This window comes from Bombus impatiens, unplaced genomic scaffold (genome assembly GCF_000188095.3).
Source record: "Bombus impatiens unplaced genomic scaffold, BIMP_2.2 scf_0051, whole genome shotgun sequence".
Classification (NCBI taxonomy): domain Eukaryota; kingdom Metazoa; phylum Arthropoda; class Insecta; order Hymenoptera; family Apidae; genus Bombus; species Bombus impatiens.
Genome location: NT_176470.1, coordinates 302,190 through 317,418, shown reverse-complemented (window position 1 = coordinate 317,418; position 15,229 = coordinate 302,190). Strand labels below are relative to the sequence as shown.

General features: G+C 30.7%; 4 protein-coding genes across 10 annotated transcripts; 2 read left to right on the top strand and 2 right to left on the bottom strand.

Annotated features, from left to right (window-relative positions):
• Window positions 1-909: 909 nt before the first annotated feature.
• Window positions 910-5,828, bottom strand: LOC100740606 (CCHC-type zinc finger protein CG3800). Of its 3 annotated transcripts, none has more exons than XM_003485342.4 (3): window positions 5,625-5,828; window positions 4,233-4,486; window positions 910-4,069 (listed from the first exon to the last, which is right to left on the bottom strand). In XM_003485342.4, the coding sequence occupies exons 2-3, from the start codon at window positions 4,473-4,475 to the stop codon at window positions 3,845-3,847; spliced, it is 468 nt and encodes a 155-aa protein (XP_003485390.1). In that variant the 5' UTR covers window positions 4,476-4,486; window positions 5,625-5,828; the 3' UTR covers window positions 910-3,844. The 3 variants fall into 3 exon arrangements, with proteins under 3 accessions (XP_003485390.1, XP_012248156.1, XP_012248152.1); XM_012392733.3 differs by lacking the exon at window positions 5,625-5,828 and adding an exon at window positions 5,254-5,371; XM_012392729.3 differs by lacking the exon at window positions 5,625-5,828 and adding an exon at window positions 5,249-5,359.
• Window positions 5,829-7,210: 1,382 nt separating this feature from the next.
• Window positions 7,211-9,318, top strand: LOC100740366 (splicing factor 45). Of its 2 annotated transcripts, XM_012392819.3 has the most exons (5): window positions 7,211-7,475; window positions 7,571-7,840; window positions 7,911-8,222; window positions 8,313-8,747; window positions 8,992-9,318. In XM_012392819.3, the coding sequence occupies exons 2-5, from the start codon at window positions 7,724-7,726 to the stop codon at window positions 9,277-9,279; spliced, it is 1,152 nt and encodes a 383-aa protein (XP_012248242.1). In that variant the 5' UTR covers window positions 7,211-7,475; window positions 7,571-7,723; the 3' UTR covers window positions 9,280-9,318. The 2 variants fall into 2 exon arrangements, with proteins under 2 accessions (XP_012248242.1, XP_024227463.1); XM_024371695.1 differs by lacking the exon at window positions 7,211-7,475 and having other exon boundaries at window positions 7,561-7,840.
• Window positions 9,319-9,815: 497 nt separating this feature from the next.
• On the bottom strand, window positions 9,816-12,117 carry LOC100740485 (alpha-1,3/1,6-mannosyltransferase ALG2). Of its 2 annotated transcripts, none has more exons than XM_012392797.3 (3): window positions 11,434-12,117; window positions 11,054-11,371; window positions 9,816-10,979 (listed from the first exon to the last, which is right to left on the bottom strand). In XM_012392797.3, the coding sequence occupies exons 2-3, from the start codon at window positions 11,294-11,296 to the stop codon at window positions 9,999-10,001; spliced, it is 1,224 nt and encodes a 407-aa protein (XP_012248220.1). In that variant the 5' UTR covers window positions 11,297-11,371; window positions 11,434-12,117; the 3' UTR covers window positions 9,816-9,998. The 2 variants fall into 2 exon arrangements, with proteins under 2 accessions (XP_012248220.1, XP_033180034.1); XM_033324143.1 differs by having other exon boundaries at window positions 11,456-12,117.
• A 192-nt stretch (window positions 12,118-12,309) lies between these two features.
• Window positions 12,310-14,857, top strand: LOC100740246 (malectin-A). Of its 3 annotated transcripts, XM_012392834.3 has the most exons (6): window positions 12,310-12,451; window positions 12,566-12,648; window positions 12,824-13,274; window positions 13,371-13,553; window positions 13,633-13,690; window positions 13,760-14,857. In XM_012392834.3, exons 3-6 carry the CDS (start codon window positions 12,918-12,920, stop codon window positions 13,966-13,968), a joined length of 807 nt encoding a protein of 268 aa, XP_012248257.1. In that variant the 5' UTR covers window positions 12,310-12,451; window positions 12,566-12,648; window positions 12,824-12,917; the 3' UTR covers window positions 13,969-14,857. The 3 variants fall into 3 exon arrangements, with proteins under 3 accessions (XP_012248257.1, XP_033180052.1, XP_033180047.1); XM_033324161.1 differs by lacking the exon at window positions 12,310-12,451 and having other exon boundaries at window positions 12,500-12,713; XM_033324156.1 differs by lacking the exon at window positions 12,310-12,451 and having other exon boundaries at window positions 12,500-13,274.
• Window positions 14,858-15,229: the final 372 nt, after the last annotated feature.

Below are 15,229 nucleotides of genomic sequence, written 5' to 3'. Positions count from 1 at the left end.
CCGTTCTGTTATACCATCAACATGACATCGTCATTTTTTTAGCGATCGGAATTTTAATAACTTCCTCCAATTCTGGACGAAGAAATTTTTTTTCTTACAATCAATTTTTTAAACATTTCAAATATATAGCGAATGAAATTCATTTATACCAAATGATAAAATTATTCATTCTTTTCAAAAGATATCTTTTAGATCTTCATATACGTATGAAAGCTTAAGGTACATAAATATTTTAGTTGAAAAATTTTTGGCTATATTGTAAGTTTTAGTAGATTATCATTGTAAATAAATAATTTAAGTGTTTACACGTGTACAGTTTTTTACTACCTTTTGAAACTCGATTCCTTTTCCCAAGACTGTAACATTTATTACTCAAATTTAAAGTTCTATAAAGACATATATAATAATTTAAAATGAGACGCAAAACGAATAAAATTAGAAAAATACTAAAATATTTGGAGAATAATAATCAGCATGCATATAACAAAGTAATTCATTAACTACCTACATTTTACGTCGTTAAATTATCATTTATATAAACAAATAATCGATGCAAAATTATAAATTGGATATTTATCATGCTGATAAATTATACAAGAGAATTTGAACATTACGATACTTATAGTACTTCTATGTACAAGTTAACGAAAAGATATGAAACACTTAAAAAAATTTTGTTTAGTAATATACACAAAGGATTAACGAACTGAAAAGGAAAATTATAGATTTACATTTTATTAATAAGTGATCTCGTCTTTCAACCGAAACATAAATAGTACATAAAGTACATATGTCCATATATCGTACTACACTTCCTTAGTCGTAGATGTAACAATACCCCTCGAAATAATGGGTAAGTGGAATCATATGATAAGCATTATATAGGGAACAGAAAAGAAAAACAAGATCTCGTCTTTGCCTCTCCGTACACATTCTATTTCAAAAATTCAGTTTAAAAACATAACTTCAAATACTCCGCAATCCTTTATTACTTTGCAGCTTATTTTTTTTCTTCCTCTTCATCCTCTTCTTCATCTTCTTCCTTTAAGTATTAATAGATTAATATAAGTCGAGCCGTGATTCGGCCGTACACGGATCGAATTAGTTCATACACTGTAACAGTCGTATTCTTTACAATATTCGTACGTAAGTCTTGTAGCAGAGACAAAAGCGCAGGTGCCCTATTCGCACTCGTTTTTAATGCTCGTCTGAACCTCCGGTGCCACCAATGAACCTCACATCTAAATCGTATATCTTCAAAGTGTGCTTTCCCTTTCATCGACATCCTACATAGTAAGACATCGGTTGCTTTTCTTTTTGTCTCTATTTTTCTTCTTACACGATATATTATATATAAAATATATATTATATATTATATATATTATATATATTATATATCCGTGTGCATATACACATTGAAATCGTATAACATATCGGTTACAGAAACAAAGAACAAAATTACTTTCTTACACGAATTTTTACTCGGTCGTCCCTTTACAACTCATGTATCCAATGAAAGCACCAAAGATCCATTACGGTCCATTAGCGAAATATAATTTTTTTGATCCTCCAAATCTCGTCAGACGCACTAGTGCACTGATTACAACTACCAAAATCATGTATGAGATCGGCTTAAGTCCCGAACAGTTAAGTGTATAAAATGTTGCAGGACACCTCTACTACGCGATACACAACGCACAAGGCGCTTTTCTTTAGTTCCACCAAGTCAGGCACGCCTGGCTTCTGAACATTAATACACATTGTCGCTGCTGGTAAAAGCATCAATTTTCCTGTATACACGTAGTGCACGTGGCCATTCGTGGTCATCGTCTACTGAATAATTTTAAAAAGAATATCCATTAAAAGTTATACGGCTACATGAACGGACGCGTGCACGACATGTTCACGCCAAATCTACCTAGACTAAACATAGATCCGTGAACGATCTTAATTTAAATTGAACCGTTCGTTCGGTAGAACGATTTTCAATCAAAATATTAGGGATTTAATCAATTTATATATCCCAACAACACTGCTCGCATTTATAAACACGGCATCACCGTTCTCGAATTTAACTGCAGTCTATTTCGTTTGTCATTAGACACGTTCATTTTCTTTTATCACCTTCTTTCTTTTTTCATTTTTCTTTTTTTAGAAAAAATCTTGCATACTTTGTACTTGTAATAACATAATAGTCTGCTAGTACCATGTTCGGAAAGATATTTCCAAATCCGCAACATTTTCTTTTCTTTTCTTTTTTATCACCTCATGATTTTCAGTAAATGTGTTCGACAAGAAAAAAAATTACTAGACAAATTGTATCTATAAAATTTCGTTCTACAACTTATAAAAAACATTAATTTAATACTTTATACATGAAAATATAATTTGTTCCTGTTTTTCTGTGATGTATAAATAAGAGAATCATCGGAATTAGTCACCAGCAACGACCAGAGTATATCTAGCTTTTTACAGTACAAAATACAGCTCCTGGCACATATGTATGTATATATGTATACACATATGCGCATATATATATATATACATATACCTAGTAACGAAATATTTCACCATATGTAAGGATATACTAAGGCAAAGTGCAACTGCATCCTTTGAAAGTTCATAACAATCACTGACAATATGAACAATGGTGACCACCTGCATAACAATTATGATTGTACATACAAAATGTGCAAATTTGTATAGACCTCTGTGTTTATATGTATATATACATATATACGTTGTGATGATCATTGACGACCATACCGAGGTAATTGCATTCATTTTCGCTTAAAGAATCTGACATACAATGCATATATATTTTGCCCTGGTTTATGAGAATCTAGGATGATATTTCGAGTATAACTGTATATAAACTCGTAAACACTGACAATCTTACAATTGCGCAACTTTTGTTGACGTCTGAAACTAAGTCTGTTATAAAATAATAATTCAACGATCCTCATTACATCCTTACACATTAAAAATTGGCGTTACTAAACCTTACTTATATGTATTCAGGGCCGGCATGTTCACTTCCTTTCCCATTACTTCTGAACTTTTTTTTCTTCTTAACTCGAGTTGCTAGAGAGTTCGAGAGGGAGGACCGGATACAAGATGCGTGGATGTGAGAAAGGAACATAAATTTGATTTATTACGATTTTTTTCATAGTCATTATATATCCCTTTCTTATGTCAAACGGCTATCCATTTATAATTCAATGGGCTGATAATATTTCCTCCCTCAATATGAATTACCAACAAATATCTCAAATTCCATCAGCTAAAGCTGACAAAATATGTCATAAATGCTGCACTTGTAAAATTTCTTTTGTGAAATATATTAAGAGTCCATACATCTTGCATCACAAAATAATACGCGTACGAGATAGTTTGAAGGTCAGGGGACAGAGGATTCATCATGTCTCTACTCTAATTCAATCGAATGTTTATAATATTATTACATCGTATAGTGTGTATTCATGTAATGCTGGATGTGTTCTATGTGTAAATGTACTTTGTGCGCGCGCACGCATGTATAGTGTAATGTAACAGCAATAAAATAAAAAAATTAAAAAAAAACAGAGACATCATAAGAAAAAACCCTTGCGAAGAGAACAACGACATGTAGAAGGGGAGGGAAACTAGGAATAAAATGGGCTTCCGGGAGTTGGGCATGGAGAGATGGAAATTCGAACGACTATGACAAAACTCATTTTTAGCAATTATACGCATCAACGAGACATACGTTCGCACATCCCTACCTAGCTACAATCCCCGGTAGTAGCGCGCGCGACGGTAAACGGCTTATCGTTAAGCGAGCGGCACGGATTCCGGTTATCTCCTACTTTCTGTCATCCTGATCACATTCACGGCTTAAATGACCAGGCTTGCCACAAGTATAGCATGCTTTTCCTCCGACTTCAGTGCAGTTACGAGCAAAATGACCTGTTTTATTACAATTATAGCAACTTTGCATTCCAAAACGTCCAGAATCATTACCACCTTCGGGGCAGCTACGTGCCATATGACCAGTCTTGTTGCAGTTATAACAGCTCATTTCAGGCCCCTGTTAAAAGCATTCTAGGTTACAATATTATTTTATCGATAATATACTGCATGAAATCTTGCAATATATTAATATATGTAAAATAAACAAATGTGATGCTAAAAATTGATATAGTAACATAAACATATGAAAAGAAAGATAAAATTTGGAAAATTATAGTAACCTGTTGACAGTCTTTTGCAATGTGCCCTACACCTTGGCAACGGTAGCAAAGGTCTTGATCTTCTTTACATTCTCGTGCAAAGTGTCCAAATTGGTTACACTTGTAGCACTTGTCACGACCACGGGCAAAGCCACCTTCTCGATCACGGCCACGGTCACCTCTACCTCCACCTCCACCACCTTGTGGACACTCCCGTGCATAGTGACCCATTCGGTTACATTTATAACAAGCACTTGAACTCATTTTCTATAAATCTACAACAAAAATTGAACAACATATTAATATACACACATGCATATGTACTGATATACTAACATCCTTTTTAATACACTAATAGTAAATTCAATTTTAAGTGATATATAAATTACATTACATATATAGATATGAGATGGCTACACACATATATGAGAAAATTATGTTGGTATTTAAATTAGAACGTATTACCCAATCCAACATAATGCTAAAATATTACAATAAATAAGATATTAAAATATGATATTAAAATAATTATGGAATATAATTTAAAACTTTGTTAAAGACTTTAAATTATTACATATTCACTAATGATCTAATAAACATCTATAATGCAAAAGTATATACTAATTAGACAATATATTGATATACATATCTTCCAAATATTATATGGAACGAAATGAAGAATAAAATGGGGAAAACAAGATACTAAAACTGTACCAGATTGCTAAAAAAAGTTATAAAAGAGAAAAAGGCAAAAGAGATGAGGAAATATTTCAAAAATATACGCCCTTTATCATAAATCTCGAAATATTAGGAAAATTATAATATACAATTGGCAACGTATTCGGAAAAATACAATAAGCTATTTTAAATAACAATATAAAATGGCATCGTGTATCCAATCCATCCTAGGTACGAGTACGTAGAATGCACGTGTTTGAGGGAAGCGTCGTGCACGCGGAAGCAGTTTTCTTATTTAAAAAATACTAGGTAACACGACAACATTCTACCAGAAAAATAATATTCAAATCATTATGTACAAAACCCTGAGAAATCGCCGTCTATCGTACAACGTGGCTCTCTTGCCCCCACTTTGCAGTGGTGGTACGCAAGTACGCCACGGCGCGAAGATGGCATCCGAGACTGACGCCGTACTGCGCTTTTTTTGCCTGGCCAAAGAAAAGATCGTCGAGGGCGAGGTATACATATACGATCGTGCACAAAACCCGCCGTATCGTACGATGGAAAGAAATTTTCTCCGCGATGCGGCGAAACGAAATAAAATCCTCATTTACTAGTAGAATGAGGAATTGAACCAACGAAGTCGAGGACCACGTGTGGAATCACAGAGAAAGAACCGCGGACCCACTATCGCGACATATATTATTATTCTTTAGCGACGACATAGCGACTTACCTCCGGTGCTTGATGGAATCGCACAATAAATCCTCCTCTCGTTGGTCTTTACCGACACGTCAGGAACAATGGGTCCGCGGGAAGTACTGTTTTCCTGGGAAAACTCGAACCGATACTCAGCCGAATGACTGCGGCGACCATTGACTACGGGAAGGAAGATCAGCCAGCCAATCGTAGCTACGTTGCCCGCCAAACTCTGTTGCAACCATAGACATAAGAAACATAGACCATTGGTACCAAATAAAGAAAATGATCCTCGTTGAAAAAGAGATAGAGATATTTAACGTACTCTCTCTTTCTTTTTCTAACGGATATTTGCTTCGCCTATAGAAAGAGAAAGGTTGACTTCGCAATTTATTTCTATCTCTTTTTCAATAAGGCTCATTTTCTTCACACACTATCCGCGATCTATACTTCTTATATCTATGGTTACAACAATGGACGCCACTTCCCCTACTGCGGCTATCGTAATCAAGTTGAACAACAAAATTATTTATTTATTAATATTTTTACCGAAATTATCATTTTAGTTATCGCATAATGCATTAATTATTTATTAAAATATATAGTTTTTCGTGTAAACATCAATCACCGACAAAATTGAAGAAGGCAAATATGATTTTCAGAATATCGCTGGTGATCAACCTCGACATCTATTGGTTCAATATCTTCGAAATTGCGTTGATAACTTATTTCAACCAATCACCTAATGCAGCTGGAATACACCAAAATTACATTCAATTTGAAAAGAGTTCATACAAAATGCGAACCTCTACGTCTTATTAAAAAATGATAAAATAAAATTGATTTTAAAAATAGAATTGTAGTTTTGATATCGTTGGTAGTATATCAAGTAAAAAATAAGTGGTCTGTAATAAAAGCAGATAATAATTTGTATGTATTAAACAATGTTTTATATATATATATATATATATATATATATAATGTTTTATATATATGGAGATCATTATATATCCGTCGCTTATTGGAAGACGTGATTTATAAATTTCACATTTTATAATATGCACATGGAGTAATGCAGAAACATAGATACAAAATTTTAAGAATATATTAAGACTTTCTCTAATAAATGTCTCTTTATATAATGTTTGTATAAAACTTGATAAAAAATATAATACTGATAGTTGTTAACTATAAGCAATAAATATATGTTATCCTAAATATTATGTATTTAAAAATAAATTTATTCATACAATAAAAATTAGAAAATTATGAAAATACAATATGCAAAACGTATTTTTTATTACATATTATAGTATATTTACTCATGTAAGCCATTATTGAGACAAATTATTACTTATGAAAACTATGTTTATAAATGATAAATAATGTTCAATGTAATTGTTTCATAGTAATTTTATTTATAAAATGAGTATCTGTAAAAAGTTATAACACTATACTTCAATATTGATACTCATTTACTTTGAAAAAATCAATTTAAAAGTGCATTCGTATCATTTAAAACAATTAATGTTTCTAACAAATATATATTAAATTATTGCCAACATTTGTATATTGGATATACATATATTCATATCGTGGCCTTGTTTACTCTACTTTTTAGATCCTAAATTTTTTACTGTATGATAATAACCTACAAATATAACCTACAATTTTTCGGCTTTATCTCATTTTTATTTTTTGTCAACTCTCTCTTGAAGTTTGATTGTATTTGTACATATATTCCTAGTAAACAATTGCATGAGATCAGCGAAGGTGCTATGAATTATTAAGCTTTAATAATAACTGTGGAAATAAAAGTCGTATAAGATATTTTTTCTTAAAAATCGTTTATTCTGATTACGCATACGTATGTATGTACTAGGAGAAGTAAGTATATCCACTGTGTGAAATATTAAAATATTTGAAAAATGTTAAATTGGTACAACTTTATAATTAAATAGTGTTTTCAATTTTAATTGCAGAATTAAATAATATACATTTTAAAGCTGTTTCAAATTGTATTTGTTTGGTACGCAATCGTTTGTTAGTACTTCAGTAGTACATGATAATTTAAGGTTAAGTGTAGTATGTTTTAATAAATACATTCGTAATATATAAAAATTAAATTAAAGACAATGTCTCTATACGACGATTTTGACAAACACAGAACGTCGGAAAAAGTAGTTGGATGGTCATCTAGTATCAAATTATTACAATCTCAACTACAATTAAAAAAGGCTGCTACTACACAGGTATGTGATCTTCTATAACAATGACTAGATGATAGTGGTATTTAATATTATTGCTGTACCATATCTTTAGCCAAAACGCGAACAATATAGAAAAGCAACAGCAGTATTAGCACCTGTGATAGATTTAAAGTCAAAAGCCAATCGGAACACAGAAAGAGAAGATGATGGGCCACATAATAATCCACTCTCTTCTGGTACTGTTAGCAGTATTGGAGTAGGAGGTGAATTTGATTGGAATGTAATAAATGAATATGATCCTATGTGGCCTAATGAATATGACAAAGTTGTTAAAGAACTAAGAGATTTACGTGATAGAGAACACGATCAAGAGACTGAAATGCGTAAACGTAGACGAGACAGTTCACGTTTTGAAGATACACAGGTAATATATTAAGTTCACTATATATATAACTGAGAAAAATAGAATGTGTGGTTCACATATTTTTACAAATAATGTGCATATTTGCATCAGGCTTCCTCTGGGAATAGTACAATGATTCCCCCTGAAAGAGATGAGGAAAGAACTCCTACATCAAGAGGTATTGCCGGGGGAGCAGCTATAGCACCACCACCTTCCCTACAAGAATCTTCTGAGCTTCCACCTCCAACACAACCAAGACCACCAACTAGTATAGGTTATGCTACATCATCAGTAGCAGCAAAAATAATGGCCAAATATGGTTTCAAAGAAGGACAAGGTCTTGGTAAAAAGGAACAAGGAATGTCTGTTGCTTTACAAGTAGAAAAAACTAGTAAACGAGGTGGAAGGATTGTTGGAGAAAGAGAACAACTTATGCCACCACCACCACCTGTTGCTGTTTCTCCACCTCCAACACAACAGCAAGTTCCACCTTTACAACCTTCGGAAGAACCCAGCATTACTGAAATAATGAAATGTCCGAGTAAGGTAAGAAAAAAATTAATTTCATTTGAGTCTTGTAGTATTAGTATTTGAGTATGGTATTTGAGATTCAAGTTTAATAATAATATTTTTACTTCGTGAAGTTATAATTTTCATGAAGTTTTTAATTTTTACGTAAATTTGTGCATAATGTATAGAAAAGTAAATATATTTTTCGTAAAATATACATCAAAAGGAACACAATACATATGTTAAAACATTTTCTATTACAAAATATATTATTAATTAGGTTGTATTATTACGTAATATGGTTGGTCCCGGAGAAGTGGATGATGATCTTGAACCTGAAGTTAAAGACGAATGTAATACGAAATATGGCGATGTAGCGCGTGTTATTATTCATGAAGTAACAGAAGCTGCTCCAGAAGAAGCTGTTAGAATCTTCGTGGAATTTAAGAGAATAGAAAGTGCTATTAAAGCTGTGGTTGATTTAAATGGACGGTTTTTCGGTGGAAGACAAGTCAAAGCAGGTTTTTATTCCAGTGAAAAACTTGATAGTTTACAATTAATGGACTAACTTCTTATTTTTAGATTTTACCTAATAAATACAACTTAAGAAAGACAATAACATGAAATTAATATACTGATTATTATGTTGAAAACTATATAATATATTGCAGTTTTGTTGAAACATTCGTGTTAAATAACATTATGAAACTTATGATTATTTAATTTAAAATTACATAATAGTCAATATATTGAGCAATTTTTCAATTCATATCCTGTTATAAACGTAATAGGTCGCAATTTATTTATATGTATATATAAACGGTTTTTATATCTGCTCTTGACAGATCATTGCTGTTGTTTTACTAAATTTAATATAAATTGTGTACACAATAAATATAGGTAATAAATAAAAAAAATTTATAATTCCGCATATATAATAAATAAAAATATTAATTAAGCTTAAGTCTTCAATATTTTAAAATATTTTAAAAAGTGAATAATATGAAAAAAAGGAACATAACTTTTTTGTGATTTCACAAAATAAAATAATGATTATATTAGCAAATAATGTAGCGAATTATAATTCACATATTAAAAATTTGGTAATTAAGAAAATATTGCGATTGATACAATCAATATATTTTACTACGAAATTTAAAGTCGTATAATATGATTCTCATTTCTTTGTTAATTTTTCTCATTAATTTACGTCATAAAGAATATATAGTAAAATTGTAATAATTTAAATTTTTATCTGCTATGTATAAAAGTTCAATAATTACAATTTTACTTTACTTTCTTATTGTCAATTAAGTCTTCAATTGTTTTGTTCAATTGAGCACTAAATGCAGCAGAACTGAAAGTTTCCATAAATCTAACTTTGCCTGCATCACCAAATTGCTGAACATATTCTGGATTTTTAATTAAATCAGCTATTTTCAGAGCAAATGCATCACCAGATAAATCAACCAAAAATCCAGTAATTCCAGAAACAACAGATTCTTTTGGACCACCAGAATTATGTGCAATTACTGGTTTACTCATGTACATTGCTTCAAGTGGTACAATACCAAAATGTTCATTTGGAGGCGTATATAATAAAACCATACAATGATATAAAATAGATACTTTATCAATATCCGAAGGAGAACGAAGAAATATTATTTTATCTGTAACATTTAGCTCATCAGCAAGACCTATTAATTCCAAATAATGTTCTACATTTTCTTCAACTCTTTTATCATATCCACCAGCCATAATTAAATATACTTTTTTGTATTCTTCTTCTTTTAAGTACTTTTTGAGCTCTGCTAGTGCTTCTATTGCTAGGCCCAAATTTTTTTTACGTTCATATCTGTTGATAGATAGTAATATAGTACTATTTGGTGGTAACTTTTTATCAAGTACTCTTTCTAAGGGTATTATTCGAGCTTTATCAAAATAGTCTGTATTGATAGAGGGATATAAAACCTCAGGTTCAATAGTTAATCTCTTAAAAGTGTCCTTAAACACTGAACGTGTATATAGACTATTTACAAATATTTTATGTGCCATTCCAGTTGTTATTTCTTCCAGATAATTAAGGGGTATACGATACAATTGTTTACTAAGACCCTCTGGCCGTGAAAGTAATTGATCTGGATAATGACAATAAAAAATTATGTATGGAATTCGTAACCGAAGAATAGGGATGCATGCAGAAACTAGATCACAGAATACAATGTCTGGTCGATTTTCACAAAAAACGATGTAGCTAGCTGCATATATCTAGAAAAAAATACAACACAGTATGTGAAAATCATCTATACACATATGTCTTATTTCTTAAGAAATGAGCTCACCATACGAATATAAGCAAAAAGTGCAAAGAATCTACCCAAGATATGCCTGGGCAACCAACTTCCAACAACTGTAACAGGAATTGTTCCATCTTTTGTTTCAGAGAAACAATGTTCCGAATCGTGATGAGTTGTCACGAAATTAACCTCATAACCTTGTTTTTTTAAAGATAATGCAGCATCAACTACCAATCTTTCTGCTCCTCCTATGCCAAGATCCGGATGTAAAAACGTTACTCGTGTCATTTTTATCAATATATTGACATTAAAAATATTATTTGTTGTGGAAAATAGTTCAATACTGTTCACGATATTACCGGCCTGTAACGTAATTAATAATAATAATAATAAAACCACAATCATATATATATACAAGTACCTACACGTTCCTCCCACTAAACATACCGGAGGAAGAAATATGAATTTCGTTCGACCGTTCGACTGTTAGAGACGGAAATAAGTGAAGCCTACTTCTGACAGAATTTTTCTCATATGCATCGGTGATCTCCCTACTCTTGTTAGTCTCTGATCAGAGCATAGTACAACATAGTACAACAATAGTATCTGATAGTACATATTTCTCATGAATAGTACATATTTCTTCGTGTCTTTTCCTATACCACGGTTATAAAAATATTAATTGTTGCCCACTATTTCGTCCGTATAAAACTGATATGAATTTAATTTCGCGATTCTAAGCTTACTATCATTTGTGATAGAAATCAATATAGTAAATAGTATTCAAGAAATATTTGTAGGAAGTAACTATCAATAGTCGGTGAAACAAAGCGCAATCGCGCAGAGAAAACCAAGCTACTTTAATCTGATTTCGATTTAATCTAATCGCATTATGCTCATTTTTCAGTTCCTTGAGAAGTAAACGTAATAAAATATAGCTTATATCTATCTGGAGCAAATTTTGTGTATTTTCCAACAATGAAAAAATTATCTAAGTCGATTGAATAGTTTCTGAGATAACCTTGGACACAGACACATACCTACGTATAAACTACCTCTCTTTATAATTTAATATAGGCAAACTACATAGGTACATATAAGTATCAAACGTGGTATGAATCATGTTTCGTTAGTATTCATATATCAATAAAAAAGTTTGCACATTTTATCACAAACGAAATCATTATTTGAAAGTATACTGTGTGGTAGAATTCTCGCTGTTTTAGTTTCATAGAAAACATTGATAATATTCATAAGAACATAAACAATTTGGCTTCTACTTCACTCACAGAAGAAATGAATAATTGACTTATATGATTAGTACTTCGTTATAAATATAGAAGATATAAAAGTATTTAAATGAAATTTATATACAAGGCGTCCAAGTTTCTATAGAGGATGATGATTTGCAGAATATGTATCAAGAACCATTTAAGAAAAATCGTAATAATATATATTTATACCAGATAAATTGTCTTCCATTAAATAAATATAAAAGTTTGGTGTATATTTTGTGGAGATTAAATCTTTATTGATATGAAACATTATATTTTGTAGCATATCACTAAAGGCAGTTTCATGTGCGCACCTAACAATGTGTTCACCAGCCACGTAAACTAACGTGACTATATCAATACATGGTTAGAAACATATACATAATTCGTGACCTAATAGTAATGATATTTGTTGACAAAACAGATAGAGTGTAATACTTTGATTTTTCTCAATACAGAATATAATTCAATCGAATAATATAAACATTTCTTTAAGTATAATATAAACATGTTGATAGCTTTAAATGTCTCACTATTTTAGATATAACCTCATTTGCCGGTTAGTGATCATTTTAAGAAGTTATGATTATATTTTTGCACAGAGACAGTTGAACATTATTATTTAATAAATAAAAATGGCTGTGTTATGGGAAGTATATTTTCTGACAATATCAACGTTATTATTTGTACTTTGTGTACAAAGTTTGCAAAGTTTAGAAGTAATATATGCAATAAATGCTGGTGGAGAAGCACATACTGATAGTTATGGAATTCGTTATACCAAAGATCCTTTAATGAGTAAAGTTGGAACAGGATCCGATTATGGCAAGCAGTTAATTATTGGACGAGTAAATGCAGTTGATCAGATCTTATACCAAACTGAACGATATCATCATAGTACATTTGGATATGACATTCCAATCAGCGAGGATGGAGATTATGTTATGATATTAAAGTTCTGTGAAGTTTATTTCAACTCTCCTAATATGAAGGTAACATTTAGTTTTGTAATTACGACGTGATACTAAATAATTTCTTATTACTGAATATGATTTTAACAGAGTACTGCTTTCTGAAACATGTTTTAGGTGTTTGATGTTGTATTAAATGGAGATCATACCGTTGTTACTGACTTAGATATCTTTGAGAGAGTTGGACGTGGTGTAGCACATGATGAATATATTCCATTTAAAGTTCAAGCTGGGAAATTAATATACAATGACGAAGAGTCCGATATATTAGCTGGAAAAATTAGAGTTGAATTTATAAAAGTATTATACTTATATTTATTTTTCATTTATACAATTTAATCCAACTATGAGTACATTAACCTTTGATAATCAATTGTAGGGTTACAGAGACAACCCAAAGATAAACGCTATTGCTGTAGTAAAAGGAAATATAGAAGGTATTATCTAAATTTGTGATATTTAAGAGCTTCTAAAGTAAATGTTATAACTATGTCGATGTTATTTAGATGTACCACAGTTGGGCCCGATTCCTCAAGAACCGGAAGAATATCACAATATACAAGAAGATGAGGAGGAGTCTACAGTTCGTAGTCGACATACAAGTGGCCCCAGAACTCCAGATCCTTATTCAATCGATGATTCCTCAGTAATGTTACCAGTCTTTGTAGCTCTTGGGGCATTTATTCCTTTACTATTTTGCCTATGTAAACTATAGGCTAAGTAAAAATTTTTGCACATGAATGCCTTGTACTTAAAGACGATAGTGTTCTAATCAGTTTAGGTAAATTTAGCACATGGAGAGTTGGCAATATATATATGTATATGTTGGCCGTGTAAATAGTGGGAACATTTTTGATTTTGAGCTATGTCATCGAATTTCATTACAGCTGTTTATTATTAATTTAATCGAATGAAAATGACTAAATATGTTTTTATACAATGGATAATTCAAATTAAGAATGAAATTAAGAACTTGGGAAAGACGAGGAGTTGTTTAGTCATGACTTTTGTTGTCACTATAATGTGTTCATTCGTAAGTTATTTAATTTTTAACTATAGGAGTGGAATAATAGTTTGCACAAAAGTTGACACGTGTTATCTTTTTCTTTTTATATATAATTCCGTGTACTCTTAATACCTTAAAGATATATATTTATTAATTTTAGAAAGGCTTGTAATCTAGTATTTATGAAGGATTACATCGAATTCTGATTGTAATTGTTTTTTAGAAATAATATTATAGAAAAAAACGGAGGGAAAGTAATATATATAAGAGTATGCAGTACAATAAACCTAAATATTTTGTTCAAATAAATGTGTTTAAATTTAGTATAAATTCACACACAATGTTATAATCGAATTTTGTAATTGATATATTGCAGCAAGTGAATTAAATTATTTCAATTAGACCTTTAATACCTTTTATACGAGGAAAATTTATGTACTTTATGTATATTGGTTACATTTTGTCAAATTGTGTGCTTTTATAAAACGTATGTCGATTACATATGAAAAAATTGGAACGAATCCAACAATCCGTCAAATACCAAAGTGATTTCAGTCTTTGGCAAATGAGAGGAAATAAAGCTGTTATTATTGTCCAATAGAATTGTTTCCTTCTCACACATTATTTTATAATCCTCTATTTTTTTTACAAGCTTTTTTTAGTATATTCGCTTTGTCGCCACGATAATTTATTATAATAATTCATATCAAGCATTTTTTAAATTGGAATAAAATCCTGTTGTTTTAAATTTTTTCTTATTTTAATTTTTATTAATCAGAAAAATATACATACATGTTTTGTTTATTTTGGGAATAGGAACTGAACAAGGAATTATTTTATTTTATTTAAATTTTGCATAATTTTTTGAATTGTAATAGATCATTAGCTAAATACAAAATTTATATCGAAATGATAGAAAAAGACTAAGATTTGAAACAGTAAATTTTACAACGAGGTATAAAATATATGT